Source organism: Ambystoma mexicanum, chromosome 6q (assembly GCF_040938575.1).
Source record: "Ambystoma mexicanum isolate Mex_15411 chromosome 6q, UKY_AmexF1_1, whole genome shotgun sequence".
NCBI classification, from domain to species: domain Eukaryota; kingdom Metazoa; phylum Chordata; class Amphibia; order Caudata; family Ambystomatidae; genus Ambystoma; species Ambystoma mexicanum.
Window position 1 is genome coordinate 1117050670 of NC_090937.1, and position 27463 is coordinate 1117078132.

At 46.9% G+C, this 27463-nt stretch overlaps 1 protein-coding gene across 4 annotated transcripts in view; it reads left to right on the forward strand.

Annotated features, from left to right (window-relative positions):
- The window catches only part of TEC (tec protein tyrosine kinase), an 837667-nt gene that overhangs the window by 666343 nt on the left and 143861 nt on the right, over window positions 1-27463 (forward strand). For all 4 annotated transcript variants that reach the window (XM_069631701.1, XM_069631702.1, XM_069631700.1 and 1 more), the window contains one exon: window positions 16966-17099. In XM_069631701.1, coding sequence (XP_069487802.1) covers window positions 16966-17099 — 134 coding nt within the window. The remainder of the gene's footprint in view (window positions 1-16965; window positions 17100-27463) is intronic.

Consider the following 27463-nt stretch of genomic DNA (forward strand, 5'->3'; position numbering starts at 1 on the left):
TCCTCCAGATGGTTTTTACTCTCGACTCCTGCAGCTTCGGGTGAATCAGTGGAGCACCATTTCGATCATATGGGACGATCGCCAATGGGCCACATGCCCTTACGCTGTACTGGTGGCTAGGTGCAACATTTCGGCCTTTCAGCTCGACTAGTGCCTGCCTCATGGGACGGACCTGCGGTTCTTGCCGCTTCCATGTTGCCTTTTGGAACGTTGATGTAAGCCCTGTGTGCCATGATGGTACAGGGCGTCACACAAGTGGAAGCCGGTCAATTATTGCAGATGCAGCCCTCGGTGATGATGGTTGTTTTGGTGGGATTTTGCAAATTGCTGTGGGGCCTTTGTCATTTGGATGTGCATTTAAATTGTATTCCGATATTTGTCGTGTTGCGTTGTTCTTTGCAGGTGATGTGGCGATTTTCGCTTTGTGGCGGTATGTATTGCATGATGATCTGCTTTGTGTTCCGCCTTCTGAGTTGACTTGTGTGGTACATGCTTCTGCTGATGGTTGGTTTGTTTACTGGCATGAGTACAGGGCTGGTGCAATCCCCCTCAGGATGCTGTTGTGGATGTTGCCTTGCGCTGGTGGCAAGCGATGGGGGACTACTGTTGTTTTGTGTCATGTGTTCTTGATTTTCATTTTGATGTGTTGTACCTTCACATGCCTGTGCTGCGTCAGTACGGCTATGGTGACATGCCGTACATGGATGCCCACTCACGGGGCGCTTTGAGCCCCTGCATGCTTTTCTACGTTGGCATGCATGGGTGAATAGTGGATTTCACTGGTTGCATAGTGTGTGTACATTGCGACTGCCAGGAGTTGTGCAATGAGGCCAGGGAGTGGAGTACAGGCACTCAGTGGGCCATTTACGGTTGGTTCGCGTTGCCGTATTTCTCGCCATGGCGGAATGGTACTTTACGACGTGCTTGATGGCGTTCAGTACATGTCCGCTAGGGTCAGAATTCGCGTACCGTTGCGCCATGGCGGTGATTCCGGTTTTGCAAGGCGCGCGTGCGCGTACTTGGTGCAGTTAGCGTTGCCGTTCACTGCGGTGTCGCTAATGGCATCGTACTTTACGGTGACGGGTCATGATCGCAACGAGCGGTGTTCGATGGCGGTATTGCATTTCCGCCATCATTTTTCCATTTCCGCAAGGGTCGTAATGAGGCCCATAGTCATTAAACATTAAAACTTAAAGAAGACAAATGAATTTTCAGCCCCAAGGAAGCAATATCCTTGGTTCAGTGAAAAGCCCCCTTTTAAAGAGTGAAAAACTTCCCCCTCCCCTGTACAGCTTCGTTATTAAGAAACCCTGGTTTATATATTTCTTGCTTACTTTGCGACAGCTACTATTACCTGCCTCCCTCTGCCCAGTCATTGATAACAATATCGTGTATTGCAGACCCCCTTCCCTATATTCTGTCGAGGTCACCAGCCCTTAACAGGTCTGTCATCTGTATTTTCTGCTGTGCTCGGCGAAAAAATGCAAAATTCTTGCTGTCACCAAATTCTTGGCATTGCACTTACCTTGAAAACCCCTTTTACATGTGAATGGGCTTGGCAGATAAAACCCCCACCCCACTGCAGTGCTGTCAACTCTGTCATTTCCCTGTCACAGGCGGCATGTGTCCCTTTGCTGCAGAAGTCTGCATGCCTTTTGAACAGCATTTATGCTAAAGAACCGTACCTGTGTTCATTTAGAAAGAAACCATGCATTGACAAAACCAATAGTCTTTTTGTATAGGACTGGTAGAGTCAAAGATTAATAGTAAATGTTATCGCTGTATCAACTTGGTTCAACATCTCTGTGTTAAAATGCCCTTGCAAATTATTAAGAAACAAGCACTGACAACACCAATAGTCGGTATTTTTGTATAGGTATGATAAAGTCAAAGTTTGATGGTAGTGGCAACGCTGTATCAACTTGGTTCAACATCTCTGTGTTGTGTTAAAATGCCCTTGCAAATTATTAAAAAACAAGCATTGACAAAGGCAATAGGCTGTGTTTTTGTATTGGTATGTTACAGTCAGAGGTTAATGGTAGTAATAATGTTGTATCAACTTCAACATCTTCGTGTTAAAATGCCCTAGCAAATCATTAAGAAACAAACATTGACAAAGCCAATAATTGTATGTAAACTTCTCGCTCTTCATTTAAAAAGACAAACACGCATTGCCCCCAATAGTTTTGAGTCTTTTGTATTAGCACTATAAACCACACTTTGCTTATAAAGCAAATTCACATAGGGCTGCCATGCCAGACTCTATTTACACTCTACATCAAAGCTATAGCCAAGTTTAATGTTACTCTCCGTTGAAGCTAACTTTCTACCCAGCGCCATTAAAATGGTAAAATCATAACGTCATCTATACAATATATGAAATGTATATACTCTTCAAATAATATTAAAGGCAGAACGCCTCCCTGGCGTTATCGCTGCATCTCTCTGCAAAACCCTAAATTCACAGTCCCTGTCTTCAGAGCTCACTTCACCCTCAAAAGTCATCCAAGCAGCACCACCACAGGCTGCTCCAATGTTTATACACATTTGTGTATGAAAGTTATATTCACTTTATATAAAATCATCTCAACCTAATTGATAATCGTTTATTCCCGCTTTATATAAAATATACCTTTTATATCAAATCGATATCACTTTTGATATAATTTTTATATAAAATGAATAGTTACTCGAGAACAAAACCATATCAAAATGGAGAAGGACTAAGACCGGAAATAGGGGGTGTTCCCACCTGTCAAAATGTTGATGTGCGTGAAAGGGGACCCATACACTACTGCCATTTTCTGTGGCCAAACTTTCTCTCTGAGAACTCACGTGCAAAGACTACCCACATTTGCACAAAAGAGATCTTTGTATATGATAATTTCTTTTTTGTAGTGGTTGTAGTGTTCACTGCCTAAGGATATCATGCAAATTGTATTAAGGAATGATACATTTATTTAGGGAGAAATATAATTTCCTGCAAAATTGCTGCTCCTGACAGGAGATTTCAAACTTTGGGTGACTTCTGTCTGGTATAAGGTAGCATAGGAATTTCTGCATCAGCCTGTATTAGCATGATTGAGTAAGATTAGACATGACTCTACTCAATCAGAAGCTCACACCCATCCCATCTGCTGTCTTTTTTGCATTATAGCAAGGAAAGTGTTGGTCAACCCGCCTACCATACCTTTATATTGTTATGCTCTAAAAGCCATTAATTCAACCTAAATGCCTGAGGTTTCCTAATATACAGGCATTTTAAGGCTCTCTAGCAACCGTAGTGACTACTCCATGCATTCATGCACTTCAACCGTTCCATGCACTTCAACCGTTCCATGCACTCCAACCGTTCCTTGCACTCCAACCGTTCCATGCACTCCAACCATTCCAGGCACTCCACCCCTTCCATGCACTCCAACCGTTACATGCACTCCAACCGTTCCATGAACTTCAACCGTTCCAAGCACTCCAACCATTCCATGCACTCCAACCGTTCCATGCACTCCAACCGTTCCATGCACTCCAACCGTTCCATGCACTCCAACCATTCTTGCACAAAGTCCATTCCATGCCCTCTATCTGATCCATGCATTCCATCCATCACATGTACTCCCTCAGTTCAATCAGTTCCATGCATTCCTTCTGATCCAGGCACTTCGTCCGATCCATGCATTCCATCGTTCCACCTACTTCATCCGTTCCACCTTCTTCATCCGTTCCACCCACTTCATTCGTTCCACCCACTTCATCCGTTCCACACACTTCATCCTTTACACACACTTCATCCTTTACACTCACTTCATCCTTTAAACACACTTCATCCTTTACACACACTTCATCTTTTACACACACTTCATCCTTTCCACACACTTCATTCTTTCCACACACTACATCCTTTCCACACACGTCATCCGCTCCACACTCTTCATCCGCTCCACACTCTTCATCCGCTCCACACACTTCATCCGCTCCACACACTTCATCCGCTCCACACACTTCATCCTTTCCACAAACTTCCTCCTTTCCACACACTTCATCCACTCCACACACTTCATCCGCTCCACACACTTCATCCGCTCCACACTCTTCATCCGCTCCACACACTTCATCCGCTCCACACACTTCATCCGCTCCACACACTTCATCCCCTCCACACACTTCATCCATTCCACACACTTCATCCATTACACACACTTCATTCTTTACACACACTTCATCCTTTACACATACTTCATCCTTTATACACATTTCATCCTTTACACACACTTCATCCTTTCCATACACGTCATCCTTTCCACACACTTCATCCGCTCCACACACTTCATCCGCTCTACACACTTCATCCGCTCCATACACTTCATCCGCTCCACACACTTCATCCGCTCCACACACTTCATCCCCTCCACACACTTCATCCATTCCACACACTTCATCCATTACACACACTTCATCCTTTACACACACTTCATCCTTTACACATACTTCATCCTTTATACACATTTCATCCTTTACACACACTTCATCCTTTCCATACACGTCATCCTTTCCACACACGTCATCTGCTCCACACATTTCATCCGCTCCACACATTTCATCCGCTCCACACACTTTATCCGTTCCACATACTTTATCCGCTACACACTCTTCATCCGCTCCACACTCTTCATCTGCTCCACACTCTTCATCCACTCCACACTCTTCATCCGCTCCACCCACTTCATCCATTCTATCCACTTCATCCGTTCCACCCACTTCATCCGTTCCACCCACTTCATCCGTCACACGCACCTCATCCGTCCCATGCACTCCATCCGTCCCATATCCGTCCCATGCATTCCATCCGTCCCATGTACTCCATCCATCCCATGCACTCCATCCGTCCCATGCACTCTATCCGCCCCATGCACTCCATCCATGTCATTCACTTGATTCATCTATTCCATTCGTTCCGTTCATTCCATGCACTCTGTCATTCCATGCCATCTATCCGTTCCATGCATTATATCTATTCCCTGCACTCCATCCGTATCATGAACTCATGCTTTCCATCCTCTCGTCCAATTTATTCCTCTCGTCCACTTTATTCCACTCATCCACTTTATTCCTTTCGTCCACTTCGTTCCTCTCGTCCATTTTATTTATTTCATCCATTTCATTTATTTCATCCATTTCCTTCATTTCATCCACTTTACTGCTTTCATCCAGTTTATTCCTTTCATCCACTTCACTACTTTCATCCACTTCACTCGTTCTATTCAGTTTAACCGTTTCATTTACATTAGAGGTTATTAGTTTTTGATTTCTCGCTGGGATCATGATGCTGGATTGTTATTTATAATATAGCAGCTTTGGGCTTAGGTGATTGATTGCTGTTATCCAGATTGAGCTAAGAGTCGATTTTAGGGGAAGAGCCATGTTTTTAGTAATTTGCGGAAAGACATGACGTCCTCGGTGAGTCGGATGTGGGGTGGAAGTGCATACCACATAGTGTGGGCCAGGGCTGAGAATGATGATCCACCTAACCTGACTGAGTTGGTTTTTGGTATGACTAGGAGGCCAGCAGAGCTTGATCTTAGAGTGTGTGGAGGATGGTAGGGTTTTAGTTTGTCTTGAAGATATTGAGGTCCGGTTTTATGCATTGCTCGGTGAGAGATGCATAAGGTTTTGAAGGTCACCCTTCGGGCAACCAGAAGCCACTGCAGAGTTTTGAGAGCTGGGGAGATGTGATCTCTTGGGCCAAGTGCTAGTAGCAGTTTGGCTGCTGCGTTTTGTGCTCTTTGTAGCTTAGTCAGTTGGTACGGGTGGACTCCGAGGTAGAGGGGGTTAGCATAGTCCAATCTTGACATAACAATTGTTTGGACAGCTGAGAGTCTACTGGGAAAGGAGAGGTATGGAAAAATGTGCCTAAGACTTTTAAGGTGGCAGTGGCAGGACTTGGAGACGTTGTTGACTTGGAGCGAAAGGGTTAGGTCTGAGTCTAGGGTGCATCCAAGGTTTTTTACTGAATTTGAGGGTGTCAAGGAATTGCCCATGGCAGATGGCCGGGGTAGCGGGTGTGGAAGAAGTTCGGTGTTGCCACATACCATGATTTCAGTTTTGGAGGGGTTTAGCAAGAGGTGGTTTGTGGTCATCCAGTGATCTATGTCGAGGAGGCAGGAAGTGAGGTCGGGTTGGCAGTTGGGTTATGAATTTAGGATTAGTTGTGTGTCATCGGCGTAGTTGTAGCACAGGATATGGTGCGAGTGGATTATTCGTGGGAGGGTGGACATATAGAGGTTAAACAGGAGGGCTGATAGGAATGCTCCTTGTGGAACTCCAGTGTTGACTGGTCGGGCGTGGGATGCATAGATGAAGAGTAGGGTTATTTGGTTCCTATTGTCGAGGAAGGATGCCATCCATTTGAGAGCCTTTCCACGGATTCCCAGGGAGTGGAGGCGGTCAAGGAGGATTGACTGGTTGATTGTGTCGAAGGCGGCGGATAGGTCAAGATGGATTAGTGCGGCGCATCCTGCAGAATCAGCAGTGTTTTTAAGGTCATCCCAGATTGAGGTTAGGGTGGTTTTGGTTCCGTGTCGGGCTCTGAAACCTGATTGAGCGGGGTCTAGGAGATTGTTGGCTTCGACAAAGGCCTTTAGTTTGGAGTAGGCAGTTCGGTCAATGAGTTTGGCAAGGAATCTGGTGTTTGAGATGGGGCGTTAGTTTTTGGGCTCAAGTGGGTCGAGAGAAGGTTTTTTTAGAAGAGGCTTGACATGAACAGTTTTGAACACAGCGGGAAAAATTCCTGAGGAGAGGGAGTCGTTTATGATGGTTCTTGCGTGTTTTCCTGCACAGGTAGATGCAAACATTTCTTTGAGGGTTGTGGCTGGGCAGGGGTCCAGCGGGGAGGCACATGGTTTGCGTGCAGAGAGAAGTTTGAGCAAATTGGTCACTTGATATTGGAATGAAGGAGTCGAAAGTTGGTTGGATAGCGGTCGCATGCGGTGTGATGGTGGGTAGGGTGGGTGGATTGAGTGGTGGGTGTAAGAGAGCTAGTTTGTTGGTTAGAGAGCTTGTTCTTTCGAGAGCTGTGGTGTTAAAGTGTAGATTGAGTCGCACAGTGATTGTGAGGGGTGGGAAGGGTGGTGGTACTTGTTGGTTTGGTGAATTCGGCGATGATTTTGTGAAGTTCTTTGCTGGGGTTTTTACAGTTTAGTATTTGGGAGTTGTAATGGACTTTTTTAGCTTTCCGGATTTCGGCCTTGTAGTGGCGATGGTGCCGGGCCAAGGTGGATCTGCTCAGGGCTGTTTTGTCTTTCCGCCATTTGCGTTCTAGGGATTTATATAGTTGTTTAGTGGTCTTCAGTTCTGGTGTGAACCATCTAGGAAAAAGGCCATGGAAAGCTGATGGTTTGCAAGAGGGGGTGAGCGGGTTTAGAGTGGTGTTAAGCCATGAGTCAAAGGCGTGGGAGGTTAGGTGTTCAATGGGTATGCAGGTAGGGGGGAGTCTGAAGGAGTGCATCGGCTAGGTCGGGAAGGATTTTTAGTTTCTTCCAGCATTTGCGTAGATTCAGAGGTTCTGGTTCGGGTAAGGGGAGCGGGTTGGGTGAGCGAATGGTGAAGGAAACAATGAAGTGATCACACCAGATGATAGGGGTGGGAGGGTTTAGATTTATCAGGTTCTGGGAGCTGAAGATGGCATCAAGTGTTTGTCCTTTACAGTGAGTCGGCCCGTTTATGTGGATATGGATGTTAATTGCGTCTAGGCCGTCAACCAGAAAGTGGGTCATAGGGTTGGTGGGGATGTCAAGCTATATGTTGAAATCTACTAGAAGGGTGAGGGTGGGATGGTTTAGTTGGAGGGTGGCAATAGAGTCACAGAGGTTGTTTGAGAATTATCTATCGTAGCCAGGGGGCTTGTAGATGATTAGGAAGCTGTGGGAGAACAAATGGGGGAGGGATAGTTTTATGAGGAGGGATTCGAGGAAGGAATGGATGGCTGGTCGATGATTGAGGCGTAGAAGTGAGACTTTTGCAATTGCTATTCCTCCTCCTCTGGAGGGACGGTTCAGTGGGATGAGGGAGTAGTCTGGGGGGAAGGCTTCATTGACGATAGGGGCGAAGTCGTCAGAGAACCAGGTTTCCGTGATAAAGACCAGGTCCGGTTTGTCAGAGGCGAGGAGGTCAAAGATGCTTTGTCTGTTTTTTACTACAGATCGGGCATTAAGAAGGATGCAATTTACTTCGGTACAGGAGGATGATGAGGGAGTTGCAGAGTTCGGGGGTGGGAGGGGAGAGGGTGGAAAATGATGAGCGAGAGGGGGTGGTTGATGGGAAGAGTAGGTGGGCAGTTGAGTTGGTGGGTTTGGGGGGAGGGGTTGGACTGGTGTGACGGATTGATTGGATTTGGGTCGGAGGATTTGAAGGTGGGTTGTGGGGGGTTAGGAGTTTCAGTTGTGGTCGGTGAGAATTCGAGGGAGAGGGGTTTCAGGTAGGGTGACGCAGGGGGGGAGAGTGGTGATGATCGAGATTGGGAGGATGAGGAGGTGGGTCGAGTCAGGAGTGGGGATGAGTACTGAGAGATTGAGGGAGACCAGGTACGTTTTCTTTTTTTTTCTTTTTATTGTTGTATATGATTAACATTAACCTGTTACAACGATTTCATCATGTATCCAAATCTTTCATAATATCATACTAAAAAACATTATTTAAAACAAAATAAAATATTCATGCACTTCAGATTCAAAGTTAAAGAAAATACTTTCCCACCCAAAACAGCAGAAGACAGTACCCTGATGACATGTAATCTCCGTTTGCGGTCAGGCAATCAGTTGCAGTGATTTTGAGCAAAATTCTGAGTCGCTTCCCAAAGCAAATTCAGCTGTCCAGTATAGTGATAGCTAGTTTCAAACTTAATCCTGATTTTCAGGCTAAGACTCAATTTTACAGCTCTCCAACATCTGTATCACTGCAATTGTAATTTCCTATGAATTACCACCAATAAGTCTTTCCCACCAGGATTCTTGAGTAGAGTATAGAGCAGAATGAGCAAATTTACTAAAGAGATGTTGTCTAGCTTCTGCTGTGCCTTTGCAGAACAGCAGTAGATGTTTAATAGACTGCCGTTCTGGGTTTTCACAGATCTTGCAGAGCTTTACTGGCTGATCGCCCATTCCTCTTTTTGCTAAGACTTCTCCTGTTTTGGTAACATTCAACCTCAACCTTAAGAACTTGCTCTAAATTCTCCAGTCGGGGAATCTTACTAGGTACTTATTCAAAACACCCAATTTACGGTCTGTCATCTGGAGAGGGTTTGGGCATGTGCATGTTCTTATTTTCTCAATAGTATGGATCCAGTCCATTTCGTCCCATTTCTTTTGCTTTCATCGGATCTTCAAGTAAAAGCTTAATTTCAATGTCAGTATTCAACAGTGATTTTTCCACCAACAGCTTTAAATTGTCCAAGATGGTTGATTTCCCTGACTTCATATGGGCATCTATGACCTCATATAGTGAGTCTTCTTGAGCGGTGGTGATCTTTTGCCAGAGTGATATTAATTTCCAACCTGCTTGTGATGCAAGAGACCTCAAGCATAATTCAAAACGGAGATTGTCTATTGATAAACTCAAAGGCAGCCCTAATGCATGCTTCCAAACGAGGCCTTCCCATATTTGCCACTGTGTGTCCCATAAGTGAGGTTTTGCCTCCAATCCATACAATAAGATCGGGACGATTTTTGCTTGATAGAATTTTAATACTGGGATAATGGAAAATCTTCTATATTTCCCAAGTATCTTTTCCATCTGGGCCTTCAGAGGTTTAAGCTTCAGGGACATCTCAAGCTCTATTTTATACACTGCTGGATTAGCAAATATTTTATAGCCAAGATAGACCAACTCTTCTACTCTCATTATTCTCTCTCCCCCCAATGACCAATGGTGGTAGATGACATGTTTAGTTTTCTGTCTGTACACTAAGATTTTAGATTTTGTAGGGTTAATTGAGAGCCCATATATATTCGCATAATTGAAGAGTCCATCCAACAGTTGTTAAGTCCTATCGCAGTTCTATCTAGGATAACATCATCTGCATAGGCGAGCCAGTGTAGTTGAACCCCATTTAATACTGGACTCGCTAATGCAAAGGGAGCTAGAAAGGCCCCCATATCAGATGTATAAAGATTGAAAGATTGAAAGAAAATGGAGCCCCTAAACAACCCTGCCTCACCCCCCCCAGTTTACCCTCACTGGTTCTGATAAATGGCCTTCTTCATCCAACCGTACTCTGATGTTATTCTGATGAATTCTATCAACATGCCCAATAATCTTTCTGGAATTTCCTTTGATCTTAATTTCTGCCAGAGCCTTCCTCTATCCACCTGGTCAAAGGCTTTAGAGAAGTCAACCCATGCCCCATATAGCTGTTTTTCCCCTTTCTTCTTTGTCTTCTGGCTTAATAAATTTAACATAATGCCATTGACTGTGGTGGAAAGCCCCTTCCTGAAGCCTGTCTGGCATCTTGATATAATCTTTGCCTTTCTTTCCCAAGCCTCCAATTCACCTAACAGTAGCTTCATGAAGATTTTGCTATCAATGTCCAGGAGGGCAATAGGACGATAGTTTGCTGCCACCGTCCTATCTGCCCCCTTGAACAAAGGAATTATAGTTGCAGAGCTCCATGATGAAGGAAATTGCTTTCTGGCTATGATCTCCAAGAAAAGCCAATTAAGCAGTTTTGACCACAAGTCAGGCCTATTCCTCATTACTGGATAGGTGAGAGCATTCGGACCTGCCGCTTTTGAGGATGATCCTTTTATAATCAAGTCTTTGATGAGGGTTTTGTGGAATGACAATTGCCAGCTTATCTGCATATCGTGTTCAAATATAGTTTTGATCGGTTTCCCGAAAACAAATTTTAGATGGCTAATCCAGTCTTCTTCTTTAACCAAATTACAAAGCTGGGTCGCCGAATTTCCCTCAAGTTTATAAATAACAGACCAGAAATCCTTCTAATTCTTTTTTGTGAGTAAATCCAACATATGTTCACCATCTTTCTGGTGTCTGATTATTTTCCTTGATATAGACCAGTCTTTGTAATTTCTTTTCAGCAATCTTATCTCATCTTTGGTCGCCTCCAGATTGCCCTTGTGGGTTTTTTTAATCAACCGTAGATTCCTATTATGTTCTTTTTTCTTCACCAGGGTCCCTTCATCAAATATATGTTTATGTATATGTTTAGGACTGTCCCCACTTGTTCTTAGGACTGTCCCCACTTGTTCTCGGTGGACGAATTGACCAGATGAATTTTGAGAAACCTGAGGGTGAACAGTTTTCATGTTGGAGGGATTCCGGCAGGGCTATGAGTTTCTCATTTAGTATCAATCCCCCTGCTTTATATTTGTGGATCCGGACTCTTCCCTTCCTACATTCCAGTTTTTGTTTGTCTCTCAACTTTATTTCTGATAGTACTTCTGGGAATGAGAGTTCTAACATCAAATGGCCACTGCCACCCCCGTCACGAATGGCTAGCATTACCTTTTGTACAAATAGTGAGTTTGAAATAAAAAGGTAGTCTAGCGTTGAAACCACTGCACCTTGGATTCTCGTCGGTTTTGCAGGTATATCCCGAGGTATGTTTCCATTTGCCATTTTTAGATCCCACATGCTAAAGAAGTCTATCCATGAGTGACGATTCTCTGTCACCCTCCGTCCTCCTTCATTTGTTTGTTCTTTTGGTAAATTCAAGCATTGGGAATTCAAGTCCCCTCCTAGTATTATTTTAGCCTCTGGAAACACCTTTTCTAGGGTCTGTGCTAGTTTTTCAAAAAATGCAGCCAGGCCTGAACACGCGGGGTTCCAGTAGATGTTGCCAATTATCAGCTCCAAGACTTGTTGAGAGCTCTTCAACGTCGCTTTACAGAATTGAAGCCCTTGTATCTTACAGTCAATGGTGTGTATATCCCTAAATTTAGAGTTCTTAAGAGCTATCAGCATCCCCCCACTTGGCCTCCCTCCAGCTTTTTGAGATGCGGCTTGTGTCTCTATGAAGAAACCCTCTATTGCTACATGGTTTACTATCCATGTTTCCTGTAGCATGATAGCATCTCCCTCCCCAAAAAGGTAATTTTTCGTGAGCTTGGAGAAGATGTTATTTGGACCCCGCGTGTTCCAACAGAACATTTTTAGACCGTCATTTTCAAAGAGGTTTTTGTGCCAGGCCGAGTTTCTGCAAAACCTCTGTGAGAATATCCGGGAGCAGAGATAGCGCATTTCCATTTAAGGTTGCCCCCGAAACTACTGATGCATTCGTTACCAATTCAGAATTTAACTTGGGTGTATTTTTAAGCCCTTGAGGTGATTTACTTTTTTGACTCCCTTCCTCTTGCTGTACTACAATCTCAGGCCTTCCATTTTAAACTAGTACATTTAGATTCTTCAGGTCCTCCTTTGCCTCATTGATGGCGGTGTACACCTCTCTTGAGGCGTATCCAATTTCTGCCACCCGAGGTTGTGTTATATCTGGAATTTTCACAAATTCGATGTCATTGCTGTTAATGAGATATAGGCTTGCCACTTTTTTAAAGATTTTTAAGATCGCCCCTCGATTTAAGGACTTTATCTGGTTTTTATTTGCAGTTGATTGCATCCAGATAATTGGCATAGCAAATGGTGATGATTTTGCTTGACCTTCCATTTGTTGTTTTGGTGCCTCTGCCGAGGTCGTTGAAATTGGGTTTGGGATCGAGAATTCCTCCATTTCTTTTGATTTTCCAACTCCATTCCCAATCTCCCCGATTATCTTGTGCATTTTGGTAAGTTTTCTCTTCAGTGTTTTTGTTGCGGTTGGTGTGTGAGAGAGGGTACGGGAGTTGCAGGGGGAAAGGGAAGCGGCTACTGTTCTTGCCAGGGCGAGGCGTGCAATTTTTAGGGAGGGGAAGGAGTGGGGTTGGCGGGGGATGATGGTGGGAGTTGATGAGGGAGTGGGGGATGGATGGTAGCGGGGCTGGTGGGTGGACCTTGGTGGGTTGCGTGGACTCATGGTTTCGATTAGTTTGAACTGTGTTATAGTTGGCGTTGGATGATTTTGCTCACACCTTCCCACTTCAGCTATACCACCGACTCAAGGGATGGAGTTGAACAGACAAAGCTGACTGAAGAGACTGAGTGAATAAAACAGATAGAATAAATGGTTTAGATATGCGCTTGATCTCAAGCACCTACTGAAAACCACTATATCACATCACCACTCTTACTCTCTTCTATACACCACCACTCAACTAGAACACAGCGATACTCTGACACATTCGGTATAGCTGTTCTCATACCAACACCTGCCACATACTCCTCATCATCCTAACTAAACACAGCTGGCTGCACACCCGCCAGCCTAGGCGTTCTCCTCAGGCCTAACGCAGCCAGAATCAGTCTATTATCACCCTGCCAGAATGAACACATACTCCTGATCTCCCAACCACCACACCTTCCGCTAAGAAGCAGCTATCATGCGAGTGCCTCACCTGCTGCACACATATCCGGTGCTCACACGCACCTTATGACTCTCTCTCTCTCTCTACGGACCTGAACTACGGTTCCCGAGGGCGTTCAACCTACCAGCGCCTTGAGATTATAGCAATGGTACATAAAGCGCTATATAAATGCAAAGTAACATAACATAACACAGCCAGAATCCTTTGTCCAACTGTCCCTCCTCACATATCAGCCAACAAATACTGACTAACCTTTTTACACCCAAGAGGATTACTCTACAACAGATAGTCCCTCTCAAGCTTGTCCCTCTCAAAACAGTCTGACCAAAATGGTCTGACCTCATTGCAAGCAGTGATGTATACAAGATCTGACTGCCTTTGAGAGAGACCTCTGCAAGGGTAAAAAAAGTGGTAGAAATCTCAGCAAACATCTTTTGGACAAAAATAAATAATTACTACTACTATAATCAAAGTGAATATTAATATAGCACAATTCTTAAGAAATGTTTTGCAATTCCAGTTTATCAAAGGGAACACGATCCCCAATCCCTCCATTGCACCATACATACAGGATTTACACCTTTTCTTCCACTGACACCAGTCAACCGTCAGAGGATGATGTTAAAGCTGAGATCCCACTCCGGTCCAGGTGCCACACATGCTCCTAAACATATGCCCCTCACCAGATTAACAATGATTTTTCACAGGCAGCTAATTGGTAAGTGGTTCAGAATGTATGTGTCAGTGCTCGGGTGGCACACATCCTTCTGGACGGAGCCTACTTGCATGTAACACCTATGTATTTACTACCTTACCTCTCCTTGTCCTCTGAACCCTGGTCAATTTGTGAAGGGCTACGAATGATTCCCAGCAGGAGGTGAACATTGAAAAGGTTAATGGAGGGCCTTCCTCTGTTGGCCCTGCTCATCACACAGGTGCCTGCTGATATTCTAGAATGCATAATCATATACATTTCTCGGGCAGGATTACCAAGCGAGGCCACTATATATGGAATACAAAACATGGGGTAGGTATGCTTCTAAACAGGGGTGGGGGAGTACTTCAAGGTGGCATCACTATTCATTTTATTGCTCTTTTAGGCCGTTATAAGGGGGCCAATTCATTCTATGTCCCAAAAGGTCAGTCAAGCTGCTCTTCTCAAGCCCCACTGCACGTTACACGCTATTGTAGAATGGTTTCAGTCTCATTGGGCTGTGGCAGTATGGTGAAGCTTCAGCCCCTAGAGAAAGTGAGCAAGGGGTACCACATTTTTAAATATCTATTTAATTTTTTATTTTACGATTTGTGTTTTTTATAGAAGCCATAATTCACGATATCACTTAATCATACCACTTGGTGATAAAGGTGTGAAATACTATACACATAATGTGTTACTTTGCAGATGATGTATTCTTGATTGTATGGCATCAAATGCAGAAAGGGCTGAAATACACTGACCATTCCGGACTACATATCACTCCTCCTAAAACTGAAATATTCCTCTCTACCCATTGCATGGGAAATCTCTAGGCAGTTTTGGAGTTGTTTTGGAGCCCTCTCTCTGTAAAATACCATGGGACTTGAATTACAAACAATGCAAAAGAACTGATATGATTGAATCATATGCAAATTCTGGAATATGTGGATCAACAAGTCAAAAGATGGGGAAAACTGCCTATCTATGTGCTGGCGGGAGTTCCATTATCCGTATTGTGATCCCCCACAAATTTTACCTCGTCCTATCCGCCCCTGTTTATTTGCCTATATCTTATTCTCCAAACTCCACACACCAACAAGCTAATATGGGTGGGTGCTCACCTCGAATTAGATGGGACCCTGGGTCTAAAGTGATAGGCGATAGTGAGCAGGGACTACCACATTTTGGACTTCATCTCGCCGCATAAGCAATCTATGCAGATACCTATCATGCCACTTCTGCACCTCCACCACACGTAGGCTTTGAGAAGGCACAGGCACACCCATGCTCTGTCACATAGTGCACTTATAGGTTCACATAAAAGCCTCTTTTCTGAAATCAGAATGGTGGATTCACTTGGTTGGGCCTGCAACCCTTCACACACTGGGCTTAGAATCACCAAACCCTATTGCTCAAAATGGTATCTGGAAAGAATGGCTGGGTTACCTCTTTCCTTTGAGCCTGAAATGGCAAAGGGGTTCTCTTCCTTGAGCGCTAGTTCAACTGGAGGACTTATTTCCGGAAAATGAACTCGCTCAATTCTATTTCCTACACCACAAAGACAACCATGTTTCTCATGTACAATAACATAGGGGTAAAGAGTGGTACAAGCATAAAGAAAGTCAAGAAGGCCACTGCATTTTGCGTGGTTGGTCTTTGCCTTTCCACACATTAAAAGGGGAAAAGATTATCCAGCCATTTAAGCTCGAATCAGAAATGCATTACTACGTACCCTAAATTGTGTTAACATTTTAAAATTAGACTTTCTACACAATAAAATAAAGTAAAAGAAATAACATGAAGAGAAATACCAAGTAAAGAAAAAAGCAAACAATTTAACAAAAAAGATAAGAGGAATATTAATAAACATTAGACAGACCAAATCTAATCTAAAATATGTCAGGCAACTGCCAAAACTCTGTCTTCGCAATCATTAGATATAGCAAATCAAACCCTTATAGACTATGACAGATTTAAAATGCAAAACTGGTTAGTCCAAGGTCAACTCTATACCTTTCCCAACTGTGGCAATTCTTTCCCAATTTTATTCCATAGCTTTATCAAGGCAATAACCAGCGACACTTGTGTGGCTCACAAGCAGCGCTCCCAATGGCCTACTGTATTAATAAAAAAAAGGGGAGTGGACAAACTGATCCACTCACCCACCCATACATCTACCAATTCACACATCTACCATCGTACTCCTACTCCTTCAGTTACTCATCTATTCTTCTATCTAGACACTCATTCGTCCACGAATTCTCTCACTCATCCGCCCGCCCACCCACCGCAATGCGCGTCCATTCATTCATCCATTCAGTCAACCATCTCCAGGCCCATTCACTATTCACTGAGTACACACAGTCACACAAAGACCAGCTATTCACCGCCAACTGAGGGGATATAACACCATGAGCATATGCATGTGTATACACAAACACACACACACACAACAATATAAACACTTGCTTACACTAAGTTATCAGACCTATTGGCTTTGAACCTGCTTGCTGTGCTTTGATGCAGTATTTACATTGGTGTATGTACATGCCGGACTATGCCCAGATCACTTTGAATTGCTTTTGTTGTGCATATTGTGCTGTGATACTCTCAAAACGCATAATACCGTCCAACAAAAAGTGTTGAAGAATTGGAAAAATAATTTCTAAAAGTATAAAAACATAAAAGTTGTAGCATTATTTACCATGAGAGCCATTCAGTCAATGATTGTGAAGCTTTTTTTTCTTTTAGTGACTCTAAATGGTTGTAATGCCACTTATACCTATATATTTTAATTTGAAGGGACGGCTCCTCGGCAGTCAGGCATTACCACATAAAAGAAACATCAACATTTCCAAAGCAGTATTACCTGGCCGAAAAGCATACCTTCCAGTCGATTCCCGAGATGATCGAATACCACCAACATAATGCTGCAGGTACGATACAACGCTGCAATGGATTCCAGCCACCTATGGTAACGTTCAGCGAGGCTTGGGAATGGCATGGCCATTCTTAAACTACTTAGTCATACATCTGAAAAGTTGATTGATATCTCTTGCATTCAAAAAGTTATTTGTCATGTTTTGTTAGGTCTGGAAGTATGATTAGAACATGATCTTACTGAGATTGAGTGACTGTATGGATAGTCAAGAAATCCACAACATAATGCAGATTTTAACCCAGTTTCAACCTGAAAACCATGTCCATGTGGCTACACAGGAATGGGGACGAACTTTGCTCCATATATCAGATGGACACACCTGATACGAAGGTTAATTGATTATAAATATAAATCTGTGTCAGAATTGTTTATGTGTTGGGAATGATTTATCAATTGCTGTGCCTGTTACTTTGTTGAGACAATAAAAGAAAAAGAATTAAAAGAAAAAGTTTCAACCTGAAAACAGTATGTGAAATACCTGTCCACCAAAACTCCAACAGCCCATCAGTACTCCACAGGCAGAAAGCAATGAGAAAGCTAATGTGAACCCCACAGAAAGCCAAGAACGGCACAGAGTAAACCAGAGTTTCTTAAGAGATCTAGTCGGATACAAAGATTAGGTACCTCTGAAGAAGCCCCCGAAACATTGGATCTCTAGCAGTGATCAGGCAGATAAAGAAGATGAAACTGACCTCTGTCACAATAATGCAACGCCCCACAATTCAGAGCAAAAGGAGATCCCCAAAAAGGAAGAGCCTAAATGAAACCCAAATACTGTGTGAGCCATGGTTTCCACAAGAACGTCAATGAGCCAAGGCTTTCAAATCCATAAACAAAAGTGTTCCTGTTGGACTTATGCGGAAGCGATTCTCTGCCACCCTTCACTAGTTCTTGTGCTACTCACCAGCTAGTGATTTAATTGTGCATAAAAGCTTTTTCGTGTCCATCACATATGCTAATACAAAGCTGTGCCGAGTCTATGCTGAGCATTATGCACCCGCTATCAGGTTGTAAGCCGCAACGGCACGCCGGTGCCTTCAATACAGTTATTTTCCATAGTTTGTTTGTTTATACGCAGAGAAGTACATGTCCCTATGATCGCAAAATATTGTACAATAGATAAGATATCCGATTTGCAGTGAACTACTTACAATGGGGTGAGTTTGAATGACATTCTGGCCAGGTTGTTGTAGGGAGTAAATGGAACAGTCATAAGGGACAATACATGGGTGGATTTACATAGATTAAGGACAATCAGCAATAGACAGTTTTAAGTGGAGGTAGGTGGTGTGGCCAGCTGTGTTAGGATGTGACCATGATGGAAGAAGTGTTAGAGTGGAGGAAGATAAATTGAGGGACAGAGGCAGGTTAGATGGGAGGGAAACATGCTAGTGCAAAGGCAGATGAGAGATAGGTTAAGAGGATAACTCGGAGTCGAGGAGGTAGGCTTTCAATTTGGCTTTGAACAACGTGGTGTGGACTGTTTTTGGGATGTCCAAGGGAAGAGAATTCCATGCAAGTGGAGCAAGAAGACAGAACCTAGAGGAAGCACAGGGAGGACGAGGTGCCACAAGGGTAGTGGAGGAGGCAGAGCAGAGATTACAAGAAGGCTTTAAGAGTTGGATAGAGGAGGAAAGATACATCTGTGCCTTACCGTGGATAGATTTGTGAACCAGGAGTAGAAATTTCAATCTAGGCTTGTTTTCCATCCATCCTGGTGATGGTAAGAGAGTTCAAAGAGAGTCCTGGTAGCGAAGTTAATGATCTTGTCGGGCAGACAGAAAGCATATTTGGGCAGAACAAAAGAATGATGGCACAGTCTCTAGTTTATAGAATACAAGAATGTTTAAGATCTGCTTTGTGGTGTTCAAAGAAAGGAGGTGCCTGATTTTCCTAATATTTGGGAGGGTGAGGTGAGCCGTCGTTGCAGTTTTGGAGATGAAAGTAGAGATGGTGTGAGAAGAGTCATAGATTACGCCAAGGTTTCTAGCTGAAGAGGAGTACGGGAGATTGTCAGGTGGGAACTGGATAGGCAGGGGAAGAGACGAGAGGAAGAATTCGGCAGAGAAGAAGAGCACCACTGTTTTGAAAGAGTCTAACACCAGAGAGTGCAAAGCCATCCAATATTTAATGGCAGATAGACAGTTTGAAATTTTAATAGAGATCAGAGGAGAGTTCAGGAAAAGAGGAAGAATATTTGGGTGTCGTCCACGAAGTGTTGGTTTGAGAACCCAAAGGAGGAGATTAGTGCCCCACGTAAAGAGGATAGGACCCAAGCCAGAGCCTTGTGGAACACCAACAGTTGGAGGAATGAGTTGAGAGGTGTTGTCTTTCCAGGGGAAAGAGAATTGTCGAGGTGCTAGTTAGGATTCAATCCAGGAAAGGGCTTGATCGTGAATCCCAAGAAGGGAGAGAGTATTAAGGAGATCAGAGTGAACAACAGTGTCAAAAGAAGAGGACAAGTCAAGGAGAATTAGGATAGAGGATAGGTTGGAGTGCTTGGCGAGGCAATGAAGTTTGAGACATTTACGAGAGCAGTTTCCGTGGAGAAACAGGAGTGGAAACCTACTTGTAGGTGGTCTTGAAGGCTGTGGATCTCTAAGAACTTGGTATGACAGTTGAAAACAACCCCTTCCAGCACTTTAGAGTAGTGCTGAAGGAGAGACACAGGGTGAAAGTTTGCTGGCATGTTAGTGCCTGCCGGTTGCTTTTTTAGGAGAGGGATGACCATGGGCATTTTGAAAATAGAGAGAAAGCAAGCAGAGTCAAAGGGCAGGTTGAAGAGTTCATCGAGGTGAGAGGCCACTAAAAGGGCAATATGCTTGACTAGTTGAGGAGCAAGATGGTCTGATAGGGTACAAGAGGGGTAAGCGTTCATTAGTAGAGATAGGACATCTTTATTATTAGTGTGACTAAAGTGGAAGATGAAGGCAAAGGATGATAGTAGGTGGGTGAAGTGTAGAATGGAGGAAGAGGGAGTGTGAGCAATGTCTGGAGAGAGTCTAATGTTTGAAATGTGTGCAGCAAAGTTTTCAGGTAGGTCATTAGCTGTGCGAGTGGAGTTGATAGTCATAGGTTTAGGATGAATGAAGAGTGAGCTTAGAGTGCCCTGTAGCCAGCGAGGATGGTTGCAGAGAGAATCGATGAGGATGAGATAGAATTCCCTTTTCGTTCTTTCAAGAGAGGACTTGACAGAGTTCAGGGCAGAGATGTTGGGTTGCAGGTCCTCATGCAAATGAGTACACCTCTCTTTGCTCAGCGGCCAACACATAGCTGTGCGGAGACAATGTATGAATGGGATGACCCCTGGCTGAGGACACTGAGATTTAGGGGTGAAAGTTAGCAGTGGGAAGTGAGAGGAGAATGACTCGTATAGTAGGGATTGGAAGTCAGAGAAGCCAGTGATAGTGGAAGAGGCATCAGGTGTGAAGGAGTAGAGTGAGAACTGTAGTAAGAGAGAAAGGGAGGAATGCCAGAAGGATTACATTTTTGTTTAGTAGTAGATGAGGCAAGTGGTGAGGAGGGGTCAGAGGGTAGAAAGGAGATGTGGTGGAAACAATTGAGTGATCAGATAGGGTTGGTGAGACCAGTATTATCAGTGTCTGAGAGGAGGAGATGAAAAAGAGATTTAAAGTGTTACCCCCGGTGTGGGTTGGTAGGATATGGAAAGAGTGGCAATCTTGGTCACTAAGAAAAGAATGAAGTTCAAATTTCTGAAATGTGGTTTTAGAAGGAAGGTTAGAGTCATCTAAGAGAATGAGGCGATGTTTAGTAGTAAAAGAATCAATGAGTTGGGCGGGTTCATCACTGAATTATTCAGAGGGCGATAGATGGAGATGGAGAAATAGAAAAGATGGTGAATTCAAAAGAGGTAGGGGGGGACATGGCATTGGAGATTTGCGAGGTGATGAAACAGGAACAGAGTAGATATCCGATGCCTCCACCTCTTCCAGTTAGATGAGGAGAGTGAATGAAGGATAGTTTGGAGTCATTTAGGGCCACCAGGGTAACAGTATCAGATGGAGATATCCAGATTTCAGTAATAGCAAGGATATCAAGGGGATGAGAGCTGACATAAACGTAGTCAGTGAAAAAGAAAGTTTTGTTGCATACAGACTGAGCATTCCAGAGTGCAATGTTCAGTTGATGCGGTAAGGAAGAGTAGAGAAGTTGAGTCTCAGAGGAAGAGAGGCGAGGTGGATAGGTGCTAGGAGAGGTGTGGTTTGGTTGTCAGCTTTTTTTGTTAGAAGTAGGAGGTGCAAGAGAAATGGAGTAGTGGGAGTTTCAAGGCATGTGTTTTATGATAGGGATAGGAAAGGGAGTAGGTTATAGCATGACCGGAGAAAGAATAGAGAGGTGATTAGGAGGAGCAGCAGGAGCAAATGCATTATAGTTGAGTGCCGGAGTATGGAGCGACAGCATATTCATTAGCAAGCTCTGTGTACTCACAGGTGCAGCAGGTAGGAAGGCAAAAGCAAATGCACATAGATGAATATATATATAGAGGCTGGTCAATGGCTAGTCTTCGCCCTTCACTTGGACCCCACAGGCTGGATGCCCCTTGGGTGTTCAGGTAAGATGTCACACGCTCTCATCACCCGACCACCTAGCTAATCAGTGGTTGGTCTCTCTGATTTTGTCCCTGATGTTGCTAGGATGGGGCAGTTTCTTCTTGTTTGGTGTTCCCACAAGAGAATCTTGTGGCCTTTAGCTGGAGGTGTGGGCCGAATTAAGATAGCTGCGGGAAGTGATGCCACTGACAGGAAGTCATGTCACAGACAGGAAGTGAAGCCACAAACCGGAAGTAAAGCCAGAAACTCGAAGTGACATCACACGCTCTTGTCACCCGATCGCCTAGTCAATCATTGGTCTTTAAAAATATCTTTTCACTTATGAACGATTTTGTCCCTGATGTTGCTGGGATGAAGCAATTTCTTTTTGTTTGATTTTCCCAGATGGGTCTCTTGTGGCCTTACGCTGGAGGCCTCTTGTGGCCTAAAGGTGGAGGTTGGGCCGAATTAAGATGTACAACTATAAACAAGCTCCCATGAAAGTGGATCTTCTTCTTAACCTGCTGCCCATCTTTGCCTGACCTGATTTCCATAAACGCATCCATAACACTGCAGCCTATTATCCTGCCGGCCTAGAAACATGGCAATAGCTGAACTTTCCATTGCCACTGCACTAATGGCAGAACAAGCATGCTTCCTCAGGCACTTCATTAGGATGAAAACATGCTTTCCCTGGGGTATACTTAAACTTGGGCTCGTCATAGCCATAATGATGCACAGAGGACAGGGGTCTTAGGTCAAGACCTGTGCTTGTTTTAGACATTATTTGACTATGCTGCCGCCTTTGATACCTTGCATCTTTATGAAGATATGAATGCAGAGGATGCAGTAATATTAAAGCGTTTCTTGTGTTAACAAATAAAAATAAATCATTACCGTAATCTACGACATGCTATATGGATCGTCTCTCGCCGCTGATAACAATATAGAACTTGTTTTATTGACCTCGGAAGGGTTATAGGCTGAGCTGACCCACCGGAATTCGGAGCTCTGTCCTTCAGGTTACTCATAGATTTCTGAAGAGGATGCATTAGTTCAGTAATCAAACTCACATTTTAAACAAGGACTGTAAAGGGCATCTGGAATGTCAAAAAATGTGCAGGCCGATTCATGGAATAATTAGCGCGGCGCAAGTGGCCAAAAACGTGCGATTCGCAGTGGAATAGCACGAAAAGCAGCGCACATCGATTCATGGAAGGCCGTGCGCGAGAAAACCATTGGATGTGCGCTAAAAAAGTGCGCGGCGCACGTTGGCGCACAGGCCATCTAACGGCGTGCGCCAGGCCACAGTGAAAATCGCACATAGCGCAGCGCACACAACAAAAGTAGGCGGAACACGGGGCGTAACACTCGGAATGGGGAACAACTTGCCAAAATGTGGGCGTCACGGGGGAAGTACAGGGAGCAAGTGCGCGGAACGCCCACACGCTCGCCTACGACCCGTATTCATGGAATCGAATAGGGCAAAAAAGCGCACGGTCAAACCAGCGCACAGGCACAAACACGACCGCCACAAGAAAGCAGGCGGTAGCGTCTCTGCGCCTGTAATAAATGTGCGCCAAAAGGTGCGCCAACAAATAGCACCTATATACAGCCATGATGAATGTCCTATACTGTGGCCCTCCAGGACAAATGACGTGCAAAGGGGTACCCACAAACACGGACACCCGCTGACTGAAAAATAACGTGTGCGTGTATTCCGGGGTGCGCGGGAAGTCTCACACGCGATTTGGCAGGGTACGTGGATTTCAGGGGTGCGCGGGAAGTTCCACACGCGATTTGGCCGGGTACGTGCGCGGGAATTTCCACACGTGATTTGTCTGGGTACGTGGATCTCAGGGGTGCGCGGGAAGTCACACACGCGATTTGGCAGGGTACGTGGATTTCAGGGGTGCGCGGGAAGTTCCACACGCGATTTGGCCGGGTACCTGCACGGGAATTTCCACACGCAATTTGTCTGGGTACGTGGATCTCAGGGGTGCGCGGGAAGTCTCACACGCGATTTGTCTGGGTACGTGGATCTCAGGGGTGTGCGGGAAGTCTCACACGCGATTTGGCAGGGTACATGGATTTCAGGGGTGCGCGGGAAGTCTCACACGCGATTTGGCAGGGTACGTGGATTTCAGGGGTGCGCGGGAAGTACCACACGCGATTTGGCCGGGTACGTGCGCGGGAATTTCCACACGCGACTTGGCTGGGTATGTGGATCTCAGGGCTGCGCGGGAAGTCCCACACGCGATTTGGCAGGGTACGTGCGCGTGAATATCCACACGCGATTGGGCTGGGTACGTGTATGACAGGGGTACGCGGGAAATTCTACACGCGATTTGGCTGTGTGCTCCCAGGTATTCCCTGTACACCCTCCACGTCCCCTGCAGGCAGCCGACACCACAGGGGACTACCCTGCACGCCTGCTCATGTCACCCAGCACCCCCACCCCCCAGCATCCAGGGGCACCCGCCACCAGGCCCCCACTCATGTCCAACTCATGTCTCCCACCACCCTCACCCCCCAGCATCCAGGGGCACCCTCCACCAGGCCCTCACTCATGTCCAACTCATGTCTCCCACCACCCCCACCCCCCAGCATCCAGGGGCACCCTCCACCAGGCCCCCCACTCATGTCTCCCACCACCCCTACCCCCCAGCAGTGCAGGGGCACCCTCCACCTGGCCCCCACTCATGTCCCCCTGCACCCCCACCCCCCAGCAGTGCAGGGGCACCCTCCACCAGGCCCCCACTCATGTCTCCCACCACCCCCACCCCCCCCCAGCAGGGTGGGGCAGCCTCCACCAGGCCCCCACTCATGCCTCCCACCACCCCCAATCCCCAGCATCCAGGGGCACCCTCCACCAGGCCCCCACTCATGTCTCCCACCCACCCCACCCACCCAGCAGTGTGGGGCAGCCTCCACCAGGCTCCCACCCATGTCTACCACCATCCCCACCCCCCAGCCACCATGGGCATCCCCCACCAGGCCCCCACTCATGTCCAACTCATGTCTTCCACCACCCCCATCCCCCAGCAGTGCAGGGGCAGCCTCCACCAGGCCCCCACTCATGTCTCCCACCACCCCCACCCCCCAGCAGTGCAGGGGCAGCCTCCACCAGGCCCCAACACATGTCTCCCACCACCCCCACCCCCCAGCAGTGCAGGGGCACCCTCCACCAGGCCCCCACTCATGTCTCCCACCACCCCCACCCCCCCAGGAGTGTGGGGCACCCTCCACCAGGCCCCCACTCATGTCTCCCACCACCCCACCTCCCCAGCATCCAGAGGCACCCTGCACCAGGCCCCCACTCATGTCCAACTCATGTCTCCCACCACCCCACCCCCCCAGCATCCAGGGGCACCCTCCACCAGGCCCCCACTCATGTCCAACTCATGTCTCCCACCACCCCCACCCCCCAGCATCCAGGGGCACCCTCCACCAGGCCCCCACTCATGTCTCCCACCACCCCCACCCCCCAGCAGTGCAGGGGCACCCTCCACCAGGCCCCCACTCATGTCCCCCTGCACCCCCACCCCCCAGCAGTGCAGGGGCACCCTCCACCAGGCCCCCACTCATGTCTCCCACCACCCCCACACCCCCAGTAGGGTGGGGCAGCCTCCCCCAGGCCCCCACTCATGCCTCCCACCACCCCCAATCCCCAGCATCCAGGTGCACCCTCCACCAGGCCCCCACTCATGTCTTCCACCCACCCCACTCCCCCAGCAGTGTGGGGCAGCCTCCACCAGGCTCCCACCCATGTCTACCACCATCCCCACCCCCCAGCCACCATGGGCATCCCCCACCAGGCCCCCACTCATGTCCAACTCATGTCTTCCACCACCCCCACCCCCCAGCAGTGCAGGGGCAGCCTCCACCAGGCCCCCACTCATGTCTCCCACCACCCCCACCCCCCAGCAGTGCAGGGGCAGCCTCCACCAGGCCCCCACTCATGTCCAACTCATGTCTCCCACCACCCCCACCCCCCAGCATCCAGGGGCACCCTCCACCAGGCCCCCACTCATGTCTCCAACCACCCCCACCCCCACCCACCATGGGCAGTCCCCACCAGGCCCCCACTCATGTCTCCCACCACCCCCACCCCCAGCATCCATGGGCAGCCTCCACCAGGCCCCCACTCATGTCTCCCACCACCCCCACCCCCCAGCAGTGCAGGGGCACCCTCCACCAGGCCCCCACCCATGTCTCCCTCCACCCCCACCCTCCACCCACCATGGGCAGCCTCCGCCAGGCCCCCACTCATGTCTCCCACCACCCCCACCCCCCAGCATCCAGGGGCACCCTCCACCAGGCCCCCACTCATGTCTCCCACCACCCCACCCCCCAGCAGTGCAGGGGCAGCCTTCACCAGGCCCCCACTCATGTCTCCCACCACCCCCACCCCCAGCAGTGCAGGGGCACCCTCCACCAGGCCCCCACTCATGTCTCCCACCACCCCCACCCCCCCAGCAGTGTGGGGCACCCTCCACCAGGCCCCCACTCATGTCTCCCACCACCCCCACCCCCCCAGCATCCAGGGGCACCCTCCACCAGGCCCCCACTCATGTCCAACTCATGTCTCCCACCACCCCCACCCCCCAGCATCCAGGGGCACCCTCCACCAGGCCCCCACTCATGTCTCCCACCACCCCCACCCCCCACCCACCATGAGCAGCCCTCACCAGGCCCCCACTCATGTCTCCCACCACCCCCACCCCCCAGCATCCAGGGGCAGCCTCCACCAGGCCCCCACTCATGTCTCCCACCACCCCCACCCCCCAGCAGTGCAGGGGCACCCTCCACCAGGCCCCCACTCATGTCCCCCTGCACCCAGGTCCTCACAATCCCCAATCATGTGCGTTATGGTCAGCCTCCACAACCAAAAGGCCCTACCAAGTAACCCATTCACCCACATGGAAATGGAAATTACATGTTACACCCCCATTGTTCATAAAGCAAATGAACCCATGTCCGTCACACACAATGGTTGCAATTGAATGGGAAAACACCCAACATGACATGCATGAAACCAATGAGATGATACCACACAGTGAAGTATGTAAACAAAAATTTGTATTAAAAAAATGGAATGCAAATGAAATGAAACAAACTACAATGGCAATGAAAAAAAGATAAGCTGCATGTCCGTCCAAAAAAATAAAAAATACAAATCCAAATCCAAAAAAATGTTGTCCAAAGTCACATTAAAAATAAAATCAATCAGAAAGAGAAAAATAAATGCAAAGACCATTGCTCCATGGTGAATAAATAAAAAAAAAAATAATTAAACAATCCAATGAAGAACTATGTACAAAACATCCAAGGGTCCATGAGCCCAACTGAACAAAGGAAACCTACAAAAAACCCTAACTAAAATGCAACTATATACAAAAAGTGGATCAGTGTCCGTCGACTCCAAATCATAAGAAGAAACAAAGGAAACCTAAAACTAAAGAACTATATACAAAGGCGGCGGGCAAGTCCAGCGGCCCACTCTGTGGTGTTCCGGTCCAGGGCATCATCAAACTCCTCGTCTATGTCCCGGAGGCGGTCCTGTTCCATGGCCCCGAGGGTCCGCAGGGACGACGCCATCTGCTCCTCCAACCCCCTGCGGATTGCCTCGAGGCACTCGGCCCACCTCAGGGCCCTCCGCATGGAGTTCTCCGCCCTGACCATCGTGAGCCGCGCCTCTTCCACCCGCCGCCGGTCCGCACCTATCTGCTGGCCCAACCGCAGCCACACGGAAGACACTTCCTGTCCTGGGTCCTCCTGCCCTCCGGCCGATGCCTGCCCCTCCGAT